The sequence below is a fragment of the Melopsittacus undulatus genome, chromosome Z, assembly GCF_012275295.1.
Source record: "Melopsittacus undulatus isolate bMelUnd1 chromosome Z, bMelUnd1.mat.Z, whole genome shotgun sequence".
NCBI lineage: Eukaryota > Metazoa > Chordata > Aves > Psittaciformes > Psittaculidae > Melopsittacus > Melopsittacus undulatus.
The window spans coordinates 78,932,355-78,949,759 of NC_047557.1; the positions used below are offsets into that span (position 1 = coordinate 78,932,355).

The 17,405-nt window shown below is 38.2% G+C and overlaps 1 protein-coding gene across 5 annotated transcripts in view; it reads right to left on the reverse strand.

Moving 5' to 3' along the window:
- ARB2A (ARB2 cotranscriptional regulator A) overlaps nt 1–17,405 on the reverse strand; it is a 283,581-nt gene that overhangs the window by 73,302 nt on the left and 192,874 nt on the right. For all 5 annotated transcript variants that reach the window (XM_031046203.2, XM_005145965.4, XM_031046204.2 and 2 more), the window contains 2 exons: nt 6,783–6,899; nt 3,480–3,564 (listed from right to left, as the gene is read on the reverse strand). In XM_031046203.2, coding sequence (XP_030902063.1) covers nt 3,480–3,564; nt 6,783–6,899 — 202 coding nt within the window. The remainder of the gene's footprint in view (nt 1–3,479; nt 3,565–6,782; nt 6,900–17,405) is intronic.

Consider the following 17,405-nt stretch of genomic DNA (forward strand, 5'->3'; position numbering starts at 1 on the left):
CTGAGCAGTGCGGCTGGAGCACTTGCTGATGAAGACTGAGACAAAAAAGTTGTTGAGTCTTCTCCATGTCCCAGGTAACTAGGTCTCCTATTTCCTTCCAGAGAGGGCCCACATTTTCTCTAGACTTCCTTTTATCACCAATGTACCTATAACAGCTTTTTTTTTTGCCTTTGATGTCCCTGGCCAGGTTTAATTCTGTCAGAGCTTTAGTTTTCTTAACCTGATCTCTGGCTGCTTGGGCTGTTTCTCTGTATTCCCCCCAGGCTACTTGGTTACACTCTCTGTGGGCTTCCCTTTTTGTTGGAGTTCATCCAGGAGTTCCCTGTTCATCCATGGAGGCCCCTTGTTGTTCTTGCCTGACTTCTCCTTTTCTCCTTTTTGCTGAGATGCATTGTTTCTGAGCTTGGAAGTGTTCCCTGAATCTTAACCAGCTTTCTTGGGTCCCTCTTCCCTCCGGGGTTTTATCACAGTTATGCTGCCAAGCAGATCCCTGAAGAGACCAAAGTCTGCTCTCCTGAAGAAGGAGCAGCGGGGAATGATTCTAGACAACCCTGCCTGGCAAAGACTAAATGACAGAGGGAAATTCTCTTCTCTGATAAGGAAGAATGCCTTGTTCTTGTTGAAAAAATATGGCAAAAGTAAGAAGATGCGTAATGCTGGACAGATAGCTTCAACTGGAGCTCCAGGTCTCATAGAAGATGCCTGTCCTGGGAGATCTGTCTCAGCACTGCATAGGGTACTTTTTAGGATTATGTATACCACACAGGATAGCTGCTTTAAATGGGTAATTGTGTGATGATAAACTGTTGCAAGAAGTCATTGAACTGTGACACTAGCATGGAACGAATCCTTGAGATGTGGAGGAAGTGTGAAGGTGGGACTCTCACAGTACCCCACCTCCTGCCTGAGGAGAAAGCACCACTAGGGACAGAGAATGGATTTGCTATGGCTTGCTTCTTCTGTATTATTGTTGTTTCATGTCTACAATGCTTAATTACTGAAGTTTATTCATTCATTTTTGTAACTAAGACATGAATGAATTATGGCAAACATTTTAAGTACCTAACAATACTCTAATCAAAGGCTTCAACAACTGTATCTGGAAATGCAAGTTGTTTCTCCAGTTTGATGGCCATTTATTTCTCTCTAGTGAGTGTTAAGGGAAATGCAAGCAAGAGACTGTGGCATAATCTGAAACAGGACTGCTCCCAAACAAACTGGGAGCTCCTGTAAATCCCATTCATGCTGAATGGAAACCTTTTTCTGAAAATGCTGGCTCATGAGATATGACCAAGAGGCAGTTATTCCTGAACTAATTCTCAGCGCAAACACAGACAAAAGACGGGGTTCCAAGCAAATATTCCTTCTGCAAAAGGTTTATATTTAAAAAAACTCCTCTCATTGCTCTGATTGCTCTCCCTGTCATTCATCGGTATACTAAGGGTAATGCTGCCAGCATCTGAGTGTGGACTGTTTCAGTACTGCAATTCTCAGGAAAAGACTGAAATAAAATCTCTCACATTAAATACTAATGTTCCTAAATCTGGTAGCATTTCATAAATTTTTTACAGATTATCCAAATGCTGGCTTATGCCATTACTTACATAAACATATGGTAGGGATTATTTACCTGTTCCTCTGTATATGTCTTACAGTTGTCCATATAAGATATTAAAGCAAGAAATATAAAAAAAAATATGAGCACATTGATAATTCAGCAGTAGTCACATAAAGCTATACTATTTTAAACTGTACTTATATTACAAAGAATCAACCTGGAAATAGTTTGCTGCCATTTAAATCATTGTCCAAAATCTTTGACAAGAACTTGTAAAACATCAGTGAGCTTAATCTAGTGGCATTGTATGTATGCATGAAATACAAATGCTAACTTTTACAACTTCTGTTGGCTGAAATCCTACCTCATTTAAACTAATTCTGCCAGAAAGTTCAGTGTAGCTAGGAGTTCATTAGGTGGAGTATAAACAATATGCTCACTATGATGAATCCTCAACAGAAATGAAAAATTAAGGCTTATGTACACCCCCATTAAAGCATCTGTTTGTTTTTTCTACATGACAGTTAGGGTTTATTTTATAGAATAAATTTTTCACTATCTACATATGATGAATATGAAGCAAGAGAAGAGAAGCTCAGCCAGAGGATTTCCAGTGCCACAAGTGTACTGTGAATACTGACTAGTTCATATCCAAGCCCCTATTTACCCAACTAAAATGACCTCTATAACATGCACTCTTCCACAACAACAACACAGACATCAGAGATTGGAAGTTAATCCTGTTTTAAAGAGTTCCATTCCTGAAAAATATTTTTCTTTTAAACTCAGTACTCTCCCCTAAGGGAGCAAAGAGTTGGTAGATGAATGTTGACTATATGAAAATTTTAGTGATATATCATTTTCCTATGCACCAAAGAGCAATGTCAATGCTATCGCACTGCATCTGCACAGAGCTGATGATCTGCATGGTTAGATCCTAGCCCACAGCAGAAATGCAGTTACAGATTGTTTTGAGCTCTCAAACAAAGTACTGTTAATTTTCCAAGCTTTAAAAATATCCTGCTGTAAACTACATTTTATCTGCAAGGTTAGGTCTCATTAACAACCTCACAAATCCAGACAGAGAGGAATCTCTAACTTGTCAAATGAACAACTGAGTCTCACAGAGCAAGGTCAAACACTCTTCCAGCTTTCAAATTAATATTGTATAGGCTGTGTCTTCCTTTGAACCTGATTTTATATTCTACAGAAATATGCTACCTATGGCTTTAAGGAAATCTGATAACAAAACATGAAAGTTCTGTAACAGCTTTATGTATTTTAGATTACTTACCTACAGAGATAGGAGATTTTACTGTTACATTGACAAATGCATCTACTTTCTGGAATTATTACACATTAACAAAAGTTTTGATATATTATTTCATGTGCTCATTATGATCTGTGATTCATTAATGAAAAAACATGGCTGAGTATTTCTAAAACAACAGAAATCTCACATTAACGTTCTTGGACACTGTAAACAATTTGCTACATAAACAAGTGTCTGATTGCACTTAGCTGTACCTTTCATTGATGTACTTCTGTAAAACCTTTTTGACTACATAACAGTTAGATATTTATTCAAGGATCTATGATAAGTTTCCCAGTTTTCACCATACCTTTTTTTTTAAAGCTCCTACCTATCATGTCACCAACTACTTAAAGCCAAAGAGAAAAGAAAATTAAAACCAATATAAGCTACAAAGAGACAAGACAAGCTAAATCTCTCAGGTAGCAAAGAAGAAAAAAAAGTGGGCTATATAAAATAACAGAAGCCATATACCTGCAACCATATCTTGCCATGGAAGGGTTAAAATGCATTCAGAACCAAATGCATTATTAATTTATTTATTAATAATTTCATTATTTCTTTAAAAGTGTAAACAAACAATATGTTCCTGGGCACAAATTGACGTACCTGAAGAGACACGAGGGCAGTCTGGTAGCATGGACTCCACCAAAGTATCCAGGGGCTCGGAGCTGGACACCCAGTTGCAGCAGTTCTGTAAGAGCAGGCAGACAATTTTGGGGTAAGCCAAGAACTTGGAGCAAAAGTAAATACTGACTTTTAAAGTAGGGACAGTGATTGCATCAAAATACTCCTAAGTAATTTACACATGACTCCCAACAGCAACTGGAGAAGGTACACTAACTTATTCACACTAACTGTTGATTTAAGTGCATACTAAATAAGTAAACAGAGTAAGACCATAATTCAGGAGATTTGTAATGTGCTTAAATAGAATGTCTTTAAGTGCTATTTTGAGTGCCAACAGACTTAAGTAGGACCAACCCGTGCCTCAATTACCCACTGCATATTTTAAGTGTTTCCTTTCTGTAGTTGTCAATAGGTGTTCACATAAACGCTGAGCCTGCTTGCTTGCCAACATTAAGAAAGCAGAATTTTTCAGGGTGTTTTGAAGGAAAGAATGATTGCAAAATCACAGAACAACAGATTATAAATGAATGAAAGCCGTCAAGATAGCAAATAATTGGAAATACAGCTGAGATGAACTGCGCATGAACATTTAAAAATGCAAATATTGGTCTTTGGGGAATTATGTTCAGGAAGTATTTACATTTACCTTCCATTCCTGAACCTCTGAGTAGGATGAATTTACCATGAATTTTTAAAATGTTTTGCTCCAAGTACTCTCTATTCAGAGGAGTCTATGAAGTAAAGTATTAGATAATGCGCTCTTAATGAAATATGCTGAAATTACACCAAATGTACCGAATTAAAGATTTAATTATAAAGCAACAATGTTTTAATAGGTTTGCCAGCCGAACAAAGCTCATTTTTCTCTTTCTGAAAACCTGATTAACTTCATTAAGAAGAAGAAAGAAAATAAAAACCAGCAAAACTCACAACTTTTTAGAAAGACCCAATGAATTTTCAGACAGATTTCTACAAAATCATTCCATCAATCATGACAGCAAAAATGGATGATTGCTATTCTGGTAAACAAGCAAGTATTGTGCATTTGTAGATGCTTGCTGCCCTAGTTGTGCACTGTGGAGTCCGTCCTCTCTGTGGAAAGATCCTTGACTGGTAGATCAAGTGTCTTATTGTATTTCCTTAATTCATTCGGTCTGGAAGAAGATGTCAGCTGTGTTGCAGTAAGGAGAGAATTTCAAAGGCTTCAGTCCCCACCAATAAATGGCGAGGAATGGCTTTTGAATAGATTTGTCAAGGCAACCCTACTGTTCTGGGACCAGGGAGAGCAGGAACAACATAAAGGAAGGGTTGCTGTATGAGATTAGAAAGTGAAGTTCACAAAGCGTGGTGGATTTCTGTAAGAAACAGCAGATCAATGAAACTATTGAATTAGATGAAAAAAAAATGAAAACAATAAACACACTACCCTGTGATGTAACTTCTTTTAAAAAAAATGGTTAAAATGGAAGTATTTCACAAAGGCTTTAAGGTTTAAAGTAGTAAAGCTTTATACATTTTACGATTTGCATGTATAATTTTAATTAACAGCTGAATGTGAAATTGCAAATGTAAGATGGTAGAAATTATAAAAGAAGTAGAATTTTTATGAAGTGTTGCATTAATTTGAAATAAGTAGAATTAATATTAACTACTGGTAGAATACTACATCAGAGAGCTGGAGATAATACAGATGATTAGCACACAATTAAACAGCTTTTATATACAATGTGACACTTGCCTGTAAGAAATAAGTATTCTAGAAAGCAGTGTCAAGATATGTAAATGGATGATTTGTTTTATCATTCATCACAGCTCCTAATAAATTCAAAAATCATGACTTCTATAGGTACTAAAAATAGGCCACCAATGATACAGGAGAGATAGCTCCAATGAAGAATTACTTTTTTAACAATTCATTCTTTCTATGACAGCAATTAGCCCTATAGACAGGCAGCCATTAGGTGTATATTTTAATTATTATTCATTTTACCAGTACCCTTAAACCTGATTAAAGTAAGAGATATCCAGGTGATATGCTAGTCTTCATACCACTCAGCCACACTTCACATGTGTAAAATACTTCTTCCTTATAGGAGATTTTCAATGCTAATGTAAGTTATGACACTCCATCCACTTTTTAGGCCATTAATCATTTAACTTATTCTTTAACATCTACTTTCTGCAAATGAAATTAAAGGTAATGCACTTGTCTTATTCAGACTAAATGCTTAAAGAAAAATGGAGTTGTCAGATTCAAATTACAGGATTTAAAATTTCAGTTTTACTACATAACATATATTTTAAGGTTTTGATTTCCCATAAAGAAAATGGGGATTTTACTGACAGAGCCTGTAGGGGTTACCACTTTTTACATTTTTAACATTTAAGTTAGAGCTGTCAGGCTGCATCCCAGGTAATCCTCTATTCCCATCAGTAATGGCCTATAAAGCTGTAAGGTTAAGTCAGGAATAGGCAGTCTATACACAAAGTTTCACTAAATACATCCAAAAAAGTAAAGTCTAACAAGAAGTTCAGGATATGACTAGTTTAAATTTGCCACGTGCACCTATTGCTTTAAATTCTGCAACAGGAGTGCAGAAAACATAGACATGAGCCTCATCTGGCGAGGAAGAGAGTAATAAAGGGAAGTTTACTTGGTCTGACTTTAAAAAGTATTCTTTTTAAAATCTCAGCAGCCCCACACCTCAGTATTATATGAATAATGAATGCCTGGCATCATCCTTTACACAAGGGTGGAACTTGGTTTTTGCTTACCATCAACCAACACATGATCATCTTGGACCAACTAGCTGTTGGTAGCTAAGCAGTGGCAAATAATCTGACTTTTCATCAGAAAACCTCAGAGCACTGCAGAAGTAATTACATCTCATAAAATTTCTGAGATAAAGAATTGTTTGCCATCATCAGATTGAGACATGGAGCTTTTCCATCATCAACAGATAAAGCCAGGAGCACTGGATGCGCCCAGGACTTTGCTCCAGATACCAGGCAGCATGTGGGCTGCCTTGGTATATGTTTCTATATATGTCTCTATATTGCTGTGTAGTGGGAAGAAATACTGGACTTGATTCTTATTATTTTGGCTGCTTTGAAGTTCAGACTGGCTTTAATCTCAGTTATTTTAGGGGCTGGTATGATTTTCAAGGTCCTGTAATGTGTTGTCTTTCATACACTAAAGGAACATATCAGCAGATAAAGACATGTTTATAGAGGCATATTCAGATGTATATACCCCAACTCTTAAAAAAAACCAGCCCTCACCTCTCGCATCCACTCTCGAATAGTTTTCCCAGCTTCTTGATGCCACACATTGTGAACAGAGTCTGTCAACGCCACAGCAGTTACCTTATTCTTTACTTCTGTCTCTCGTTGAATCATCTGTTAAAAACATTGGCTTTAAGTTCTTTCTTTCTATTGAATAGAGTCTGCTTAGTCACAGATAACGATCTTAAATTAAAAAAGAAAGAGCAATACAGGTTCAATACTTGACTTCACTTGTTTTTAAAGTTTATACAAATCCTAACAGTTCCAGAAACACAGAAAGACCTAATATTTTTGATAAAAGAAATAATACTAACTTTTAACTGACTGAACTATTCAGTCCTATTATTTTCCATGTGGCTTGACAATTCTAGGATTAAAGGTATCATAGTGAAAAAATGGAAGATTCCCTGAGGACACCTTTTACAAGCTTCTCCAAGTTCCTATTTCTGTGCTTCAGGGAAGCTGGTACCTGTGGTTCACTGTAAGCTACTCATGACTATCATCTACTAATTTTCAGTAGATTGCTGTAGTTTTTCTGATGTACAATCTTACTTTGACTTGTATGCTTTTTTTTTTTTCTTTTTCTATCCAATTTAGCTACCTTGCAGTCCCACCATGGTCCCCAAATTCTTTGTGGTCTCTTATACATATGCTTACCTAGCTAACATTGAAGTCTCTCAACATTTTTAGGATATTAAAGAGCCTCTGTTGTTGCAAATGACAGTATAACTAAATAATGTTAGTTCTAAAACCAGCTAAATGATTGCTGCAAATAACATGATTGAACCAACAAAGAAGCTGCGGAATTCAGTTCTGCTCTGTAAGATAAAAAGGACTGTGAAAGAATAGTTTGATATCACAGAGAGACAAAAAGGTTTTAATCTTCTGACATGAGTGACCCTAATTTGTAACACTGGATCAAAGAAAGTATAATGAATTATACTTATAAAACCAGCATTTCACAACTAGTGTCTCTATCACTGTGTATGCTGCACCAAAGTTAATGTTGTTGTTTTTTTTTTCCCAGCTTCCTATTGAACAAATGGCAACACATACAACATTTCTAAAACCAGGCATTCTTTGTTCATGCTCCAGTAACTGCCTATCAGCACACAAGCTACACCTCTGAAAACACTGGCCTAAAAGAGACTTTTACAATGGAGATATGAATTGTATTTTGCATCAGAAACTTCAAAATAAACACCTCCATACAGATTTTTGATATACAAGGAACATTTATCCATACCTTATGCAACCATTCTCCTATTTTTTCAAAATATCACATAAGTAAACCCTTCTGACCACTCTTATTCTCAAATCCACCTAATTGTCTTACCATTTTTTGATCCCCTTATGTATATTTTAAAAACAGGGTAATTGTATTAATATTAATTAATAAGGGAAAAATTTTCACTGCTATCAGCGAGGCAGTGCCAATGCAGAGTTCCCCATTGAAGATAAAATCAGGTGTCTGCATTCCCCAGTACTCTGGTAATTGCAGAATAATAGGACTCAGGAATTCAGACAAGCTTAGGGTGTTTCAGGCAAGTGCGCATGAAGAAACTCTTAAAGTAATCTTTCTTCATATGAAGCCTTTCAGGCATACAATTTTTCCCATCATTTACCTTCCTGTGGGGCACATTCAATATCTAGAATTTATGGAAGATGGGTACATGCACGGAAAACAAAATCACACATTTAGGACAAAATACCATCTATTTTAAGAGGCTAAGCTTCATTCAGCTGTAACACAACACTGACATTTTCAGCCAAACATTTGACACTGAGCTCTAAATTTCACTGTAAATGTAAAGATGGCAAAACTCCCTCTGTTATATGACACAGTATGTAAGGATAATGAATCTCAGGAGGGTCTTCAGGCCACTGCACGAACCACCAGTGACGCTGGTGGTCACTGGAGATGAAACCTCTGAGCTACAGAGGCAGGTGGAGTCTCAAAACAAGGGTTTTTACTGATGTTACAATCCCTTCCCCCAGCCTCTCTGGCCTTCTATTCACTGGTAATTGTTTTGTCTCTTTTAAAGGGCTGAGTCACTCAGACCTTCTACCAAGGTGCAGCAGGCTATTCTGTTTTGTGCTATTCTGTTTTGTACTATTCTGTTTTGTGCTATTCTGGTCTGTGCTATCCTGTTTTGTGCTATTAGGTCTGTGCTTTGCCATTCTGTTCTGCCTGTTCTGTTCTGTTCTGTCCTGTCCTGTCTTGTCCCATCCCCTGTCCTGTCCTGTCCTTTCCTGTCTGGTCCCCTGTTCTGTCCTGTCCTATTCTAAATTATGCCATTCTATTCTGTTCTACTCTATCTATCCTTTCCTATTCTAACTCCATTCAGTTCAATCCCTATCTCTATACCTATTCCTATTTTATTTCTATTCTGTTCTATGCTGTTATATTCTAAAAGCTTTTTACAATTACACCACACCACAAATGTGGTTCAGATCTGCCAAACATCTAGAAGTACTGGTTTTTAGACTGCACCTTTAGCATCCCCTTTATCAGGCATATATATGCATAGACCATGGAAAAGATGACTCTGATTGTAGGAGGAAAACCAGGCTGTTTTTGGAGGGCTGTGGCTAGCTCCTTCTCTTACCAGCCATCACAATGATCCAACCACTTTAACCTTGATATAACAGGAAAGGTAACATCACACTCTCTCTCTAAACAGGACAGCACCTGCAGAAAGACCTTCTGCAGAAGGGTTGCAGGCCCTGCTAGGAGTTGTCAGGGGCCTGTGTTACCAGGCTTCCCCTAAACCCAGCACCACAGGCAGTGTGGTCAGAAGAGTGGATCCCCTGTTCCATTCACTTGCCCTAACTGTGGCTCTGAAATCCTATCAGGAAAAAGCTTCTCTGAAAGAGATAGTATCTAAAAGCAACACCCCTAACTCAGACTAAATCCTGCTGGATGTTAAATAAGTTTTAGAAACATGCATACATGCCAGTGTTATGCATTCCAGCACACATTTGGCTGCACCATCTCACACAGAATGCTGTGATTTAAACAGGCAAAGGGGCAAAAATATCAGTGTCCTTGCAGCGCATGTACCTACCGATTAGTCAGAGTTATTACATGCTGGGGAAAGCTTAAAATTGTCACCAGCTCATTGTGTTCTAGCACAACTTACTCCGTGAAGGGCTGGTCTTCAGAAGCACAGCTAATGACCAGCAAGAGAAAAGAATATGCTCTGTTTTGGAAAACCAATCTTTTCTCAAGCCATTGTGTCCCACACTTCTGTTTCAAAAACTAGTCACCCAGTTCATCTAAGAACATCACCTTTTTCTTCAAATCACGAGGAAATACAGCTGTGCAGTTCCTTTCTCCCTTTCTAGACCTAGCTCAGGGCTGCTATTGTCAAGTTGCATGTGCACATGGAAGGACTGGCAGCTGTTGATCACCATCTCTTCCTAGTCCTTCTTCACATGGCATGTGCAGTCTTTGCTTTTCAGATCATATCTGATATGGGGAATAATATGCAGTACCCTACATGCTGCTGGTTGTTGCTGCTCAGCTGACAGGTGCCCACAGAATGAACTGATCTTTTCAGAAGCATCAGCAAAGAGACTGAGACTGGCAATGCAAGGTTTTTCGATAACTCAGTCACAATGCTGGGGTCAGAACCAGGGCTCATGGATGCAGCAGAAAAGAGGGATCGAAGGGATTAACTGAGCTTTAGCTACAGATTTCTCTACATCCAGTGCAGAAGTAACTTTCGGCAGACACCCATGCTCTTATGAGCAAACCTGGAAAGAAAATAGACAAAACCATCTACATCAAGTAGAGAAAGAATGAAGGGGATAACCTTCACTTAAACAGGAAGCCTGATGCGTCCATCTTTAAATGACACAGAAATGTCACAACAGAGGATGTCAAACCCAGGATACTTAGCTTCTACGATAATAGCTCAAGTTCTGTGCTACAACAGGATGTCAGCTGACAAGAATAACCAAACACAACAGATCCATCTAATGCTCAAGCAGCAGAACTTCTTACAAGGGATGGTAAGTTATTTTGTGAGAATACACAAGAAGCCTACATAATTTTGGCCACAGAAATTTCAATACTCAGTAAATTCTTCAGTGTCAATAGTTTGATTGCTCACAGTTAAAACATACTTATCTTTTCTAAAATTAGTTTTGAATTCACACAAATTTTGAAAATTCAGTGAGCAGAATAAAACTTTTAGAGTAAAATATATTGACAATTAATGTTCACCCAGCTGCCACTCAGATTTAATGCAACAAGAGTTGTACCAAATTCCAAGGGAATGATGCTATGGGATGCATGATTTACACTTCCGTGGACTAGTTTTATTCCATGCAGCCAGTACAGGCTTTGAAAGTAGACATGCTAAACTTGAAGATATTTAATGGACAACAGACTATTTACAATAGTATAAACTACATTTGTACTTTTTACTGAAGCAACAACTGCAAACAAAGACCTAAGGATTTTGTCTAAAGTTCATTTCACACATTATGCTTTTTGTACAACAGTGTATTCCACAGACAGGAAGTTTTCACAGCCTCAGAATTACTTAATTTCCTCCTTAATAAGTTTTCTACTGCTAAACTGTCTGTACAGTGAGATGGCTGTTCTCTGCAAGTTTGTATTACACAATTATCATCACTTCATAATGACAAAAGGTTGATACTTTTATTATCTGTAGTGTATGCATATAAAACATAGTGTCATATATATGCAATATATTTAATGTGTATATAAACATAGCCTCATACATATATTACATATGCAGTATATTTAGTGTATGTATATGTATATATCTAGAATCGGTGACAAAATGCATCTTTGGTGTACATTTTATAGCATTGCACTTTTGTCAATGAAAGCATTAGTATGCTAAGAGGAGATTTAAAGGCCTGATCCTGCAAACATGAAAATCTATGAATATCACAGTTAGACTTCTGGTAAGCAGCCTGTGGGAGTAACTCTTTGCAGCATTGATTACATGCTCTTTATACTTATTTTAATAAATCTAAACCAGTTAAAAACTCAAATTTCTGAGAAACGTAAAAGGAAGTTAGAACATGCTTCTTATTTTTATGGGCTCAGACAAATAAATCAACATCCATCACTTCATATTTGGAGGATACTTACTCTTCTGAGTTGCCTGTAATTAGGAACAAGAAAAATTAACTGAAAATCAAAAAACTTCAGATTTCTTTTTGACTTTTGAAAAGGTGTTCACCTACTTCTCCTGTCTTTCACAATTTCAGTTGTGGCATGGTGCTTACACAGTATGCACAGAGCTTGAATGGGCACGTTTACAACAAGCATTTGGCTTGGAGCATGACACAAATTCTTCATTGTCTCCAGTTCCCTCCTACTGGTGTGAGACTAAGAGGTTTTGGCCTGCAAACTGCATCCCTTTCAGAGGAAACTGAATTGGAAACCCCTGTCCAAATATCCTCAATGATTTCCAGAAGTGAAATCAATTTGCAGTAGAAATTATGGTGAATCAAAATGGCACTGGCTGGGCCCTGAAGTATTGGTAAATGCATCAGCAGATAGGAAGAGAGAAGAAATCACAGGTCACGAATGGTGTGTTAGAGGTCAACTTTTACTTCGTGCTTTTGGAAGGATGTGTGGATTTCTTCTTGGCAAATTCACAGGCTCTTCTCTGAGCTTGATACATGTCTAGAGTAACTCAAGATCCTCTTTGACCCTCCTTTCACTCAGTCTTATACAAACCAAGTAACTGTGTCTCAGCTGAGAAAGACTCCTCTTCACCATGAAGCACATAATTCTGTATGTCTTTAGTGCAACTTCTCAGTCTGGGATTCCCAAGACCTTTCACTGCTTCTTGGATAAAATTCCCGAATTTTTTAAATACTCTTACTTTTTTTTTTCACATCTTAAAACTGAATTAGATCCTTAAGTCTTCATTAGATATTATTTGTTAGGGATTGGAATTACTGAGCAACAACACTTGAACAGCATATAGGAAAAAAATTAATAAAAAAACCAACCCAAAGTTAGATTAGTTCTTATTTTCAATTATCAACAAGAATAAATTTCCCTAAATGAATTCATAGACATGTGATAAAATCCCTGCTTGCAGCAGACAAAGCCTCTGATACACACCAGTTTTTAAACAGAAAACATTTGCAGAGATACAATTACAGAACCACAGCCAACTACTTCCTGATATTTTGTTCAAAGACCTATTCGACGCTACATTTATAATTGTGACAGTTTTCTCCAGCAATAAATCACACTGCAACAGTAATAATAATGCATGAACATATTAGAACCAATTGTTTTAAAACATCTGGAGTATAGGACCTGTCACAGTTCACACTGTAAACAATTTCTGCTGCAGAACTTCTACTGAAGATTTCCACACATAACTTACATTGCGGATATAAGTTCTTAAAATCAATCATGATTAGAGAAATACTTAATTCTAAAATAACTAAAGATTAACAAAGCAGAGGGGTCATCTCCCTTATGCACAGTTCAGTAAAAAAACAACCAAGCAACAAAAACACCCTGTACACAGAACTCTGTTGGCAATTTTTTTGTGAACATCAAAACCAAAACTCATGGCTCTCTCGTATAAAAGTCTCAGACTTTAGCTTTATTAAAACTTTAAAATTAGTAATGCAATTCTCCTGTTTCTCTTGTCCCTACCTAGCTCTCTTATGACAAAGAGCTTACAGGATAAAGTGTTCAGGGACCTGTAATAAGGTGGAGAGCACCAACTTCCTAAACACAGGCTGTTGTGGTAATAATAATAAGTGCAAGTAAGGGCCACAGGCAGGGATGCTGGCTCAGCTTGTGTACAAACCTCCCTCACAGCAATTTGTCTAGTATGAACAAACAGCCTAACAGTTGAACAGAAAGCCCACCATGTAACATAAATTGGAATGGCACCGTGTGGATAAAAGCCTTTGAATAGGCCCACTGCATCTCACCCACAATAGCTCAAGCCAAAACAAGCTAGTGGATGGGCCACCCTCCATGGTCTCGAGCACAAAATGTTGGCATTCTGCAAGTAGTTTCCTTGCAGACCAAAAATGTACATTAGGCAATGCGGTTGTCTGGTGAAGTACTTTCCATCAAACCCACAACTAAAGCAAATAGAAGGCAATCCCTTTTTTACTGTATCTCAAGTTGTTTCAGCGGTGAAGATTGCTGAGATATTTGCCTTTGGGCTGCTGGAGAACTGCAGTGGTAGTCAGGACAGGAGGTTTGGAGCTGCTGGGTCTAGCTGGAGCCAGCCAATTGGTACTCCTTTCTGACAGCAGGAGTCTGCCACCCAAAACTGATCTGAACTGGGGAAATCTCAGTACATCGCTTGAAAAGAAAATAAAGTTTTGAAGCTTCCACCTTATCTCTACCAGGAACAGAAAGTGAAGCCTGATCAGTTTAAGTGTTAATGTCCCTATGCTACTGACAGCAGCAAGGAAACACTGGCTTGCCTCTGATAAATGAGCTCAAAAATTGTATGGTATTAGCAATGTCAAGCTCCATAATGGTCAGTTTATGCTGCCAAGAAGTGGCCTAAATCAACATGTATGTATTTGGCACAACTAATGCTGAAGAACATCTGATACTCTAGCTGTGTTGTTTAAAGGTAACTTGGGTATGTTCTCTGCAGCACATGAGCCCCGCAAAAATCGTATCTGAAAACCCACATAGTTGTCTGAACTATTTTGTTTTGCATTCACAGTTAAGTTGGACTTGGGTTGTGGAATATGTCATGACGGCATTATCACACCTAAACCTCTGGCACAGCAGAAGATCCTTTGCTACTCTGGCTTTACCATGTGCCTGTGTCAGCAGCATTCTCTTGTAACAGAGATGCAGGAGGTTTTCTGGCAGGAGGCTGTATCACCTCTCCAAATAACATGAGCTCAGCCAGCAAGATCATTCCTCTGTTGGAACAGCTACGCAAAACCTGCTAGAGGCTTTGGTAACACAGTTGTCTTGGCTGGGGTAGTGATTCTTTCAGGCTCTTATGTAATACATCTTTGCCAGTAAAACCTTATGCTGTAGGTATAGAGCTTTTTCTTAGTTTACCTGGATTTTTGAAGGACAGGGTAGCTATTTGAGTGCCATGCCTAGTTTGAAATAAAGTAATAAAGTAAAATGAAAAGAAATAATTGAAAATACTGAATTAAAATGGCAAAATAAAGTAAATTAAACCACAACACAGACAAAACTATTAGTAAATTGCCTTAATCAGAACCATGTAGACCATGACTGAAAGCTCAAAGTGCTGTAGCAACAAGAAAGGTCAAGATCTATGTGAACCAGGAAGCAGAGGCATCTGCTTGAAACTGGGAGTGCTCTCAGCCTCTTGCCCTGGACTCACTAGCCTGGGCTCTGCTTTCAAAAGGACTTTCACAGCCCTAGTCAGCTGTGAGCCTGGGCACATCACAAGCCATCATTCTGAACACATTTCCTTGTTTGAAGGTACATTGGGTGCCAGAGTTTCAGCCTGATCTTGCAGCCATTAGGGACAGTTTAACAGCATTTAACAACAGTAGTCGGGGCACAGTTGACCCCTAAAAGCAATGCACCATTTTAGCAGAGGTGCCCGAATGAGGTGCCAAATGCTGCCTGAGACCCACTGTTGAGCAAACTATATTAAGTTTTCAAGCCCTGATAGTTTTCTTGCTGTTGACAGGAGCTGTAGGAAGCTCCAGACTAGGGAGAGCAGGGTCTCGGGGTGCAGACAGATGATTGAGTTATGATGACTCCTCCAGTTGCCACCTGTCAGACTTGCCACGGTCGCTCACATCTTGTATGGGCTCCTCTAAAGGGTGGCAGCAGATAGAAGCTGGGTTGTTGATGATGCTACCAACCTCGGCCATCTGGTCCACCCATCTGAGGGATGTGACTGCTCCAGGGCAGAGACACTCGTCTGCTCCCCAGTCAGGCTCTGTGCCTGACACTGCCTCAGTGTTTTCAGCCCTGGGGCTTAGAGCCTGGTCAACATCTCTGAGGTTGTTACTTTGGGTGATTGCAAATTAATTAGGCAATGGGTCTGGACAGAGATAAACCATGCTCACTCCAGCAAAACTGTTCTTCCTAAGGTACTTGCTTGTGCTGCATATCTTTTAAAGTACAGTGGACTAGCTTTGCTGCACCTAAACAAACAATATGCCTATAAACTGATCAGTTAAACTAATTATATAGTCAGCCTGTCTTGTTGGGCAAGACTCTTTTGCCCTGTGTGGGTTGAAAGCTTCTCAAAGCCTCCAGCCAAAATAAGCAGGTTCTTGCACTCGTATTTACTCACATAAAGTTAAATAAAATACGGCAATCTTAAATCTTTATGATGACAAAATAGTTGAAATAAACCAGTCCTAAAAAGCAGTTAACCAGTAATACATAAGTCTTGAAAATTATATGATACAAGAGGCCGGAGTTTTGTTCTGGTATTTTACCATCATAAAGGTAATGGTTCATATCTAATGAAAAACATGGCCTGCAGTTACGTTATGGAAGTAATTTTCTCATGTTTTAATAAATGTATAAATCCAGAACTCAGTCTACAAGTGAACAACCATATTAGTGAAATGAATGTGAAACAATCAAGTAAATAACTGTTTTTACATGTTACGTATCATATACAACAGGTAAAATGGCATTACTTCTTCATTGCGCTGTTTGAATGATACATGGAAAATTTTTCTTACAGCTTTATGAAATATGCTGGTGCATTTGTCAAAGAAATAGTCTGCTTTCTTATACTTAATTTTATAACTGAAGAAACAGAGATAAGTGCGCTTGTTTAATATCAAGAAGGGCTCCACAGATTTCTGGATGTTGCATGAACAACGACCAAGCATTTATTTAAGAAGTTGCCCCTGTTTTTATCATATGTGTACACAAACTTGTCAGCCTATGTATAAATTTTATTAAAAGGATAGACTTAAAAAAAACCCCAACCAACCACCAAACAGAAAATGAGAAAAGTTGAGTGTTAAGCTCAGCACCTCATAGATGAGCATGGAGTCTGATGCCCTTGTTATTTAAACACAGACAGCTGGATTTCCACTTCAGCCAGAGGATAAGACAACACACACTCTTCCTGTCCTTTGAAGCCTCAGCTTCAACTCTTGCAACCTCTGAGTAACTTCAGGAAGGAAAAGCCTCTCCACAGGCAAGGTCCCTGAGCAAAAGGGTATGTAAATGGAAATTTTTGGGCTCACACAAACTCATGGAGATAAGTCTCTCTGGGGTTAGGGAAAGAAAAATTGTGATTTATTATTGCAGGTAACCAAAAGAGAGAGCAGTAGCTTCCCTATTCTTTCCCACTAGTTTGCTGCTGCCACATGCATGCTCCTTTGCCAAAGAAACATGTACATGTATGGCAGAAAACCAAATTACACTAAGCAGACCACAGTATGACTGACATCTTCAGATTCTGAAAAAAAAACCAGTAAAGCAGAAATACTGAGTAATTTTTCATCAGGCCTCTTTATCAGACATTGGACAAGCTATCGGATGTCAAACAAGGTTTTCCACCCACTCATGAGATGGAGGAGTAGCAGCAAGGCTAGGAAGCCTCCACAGAGGATAAAAACTTACATAAGCAGAAGAGCTTTGTAAAGTAGCCTGAAGGATGT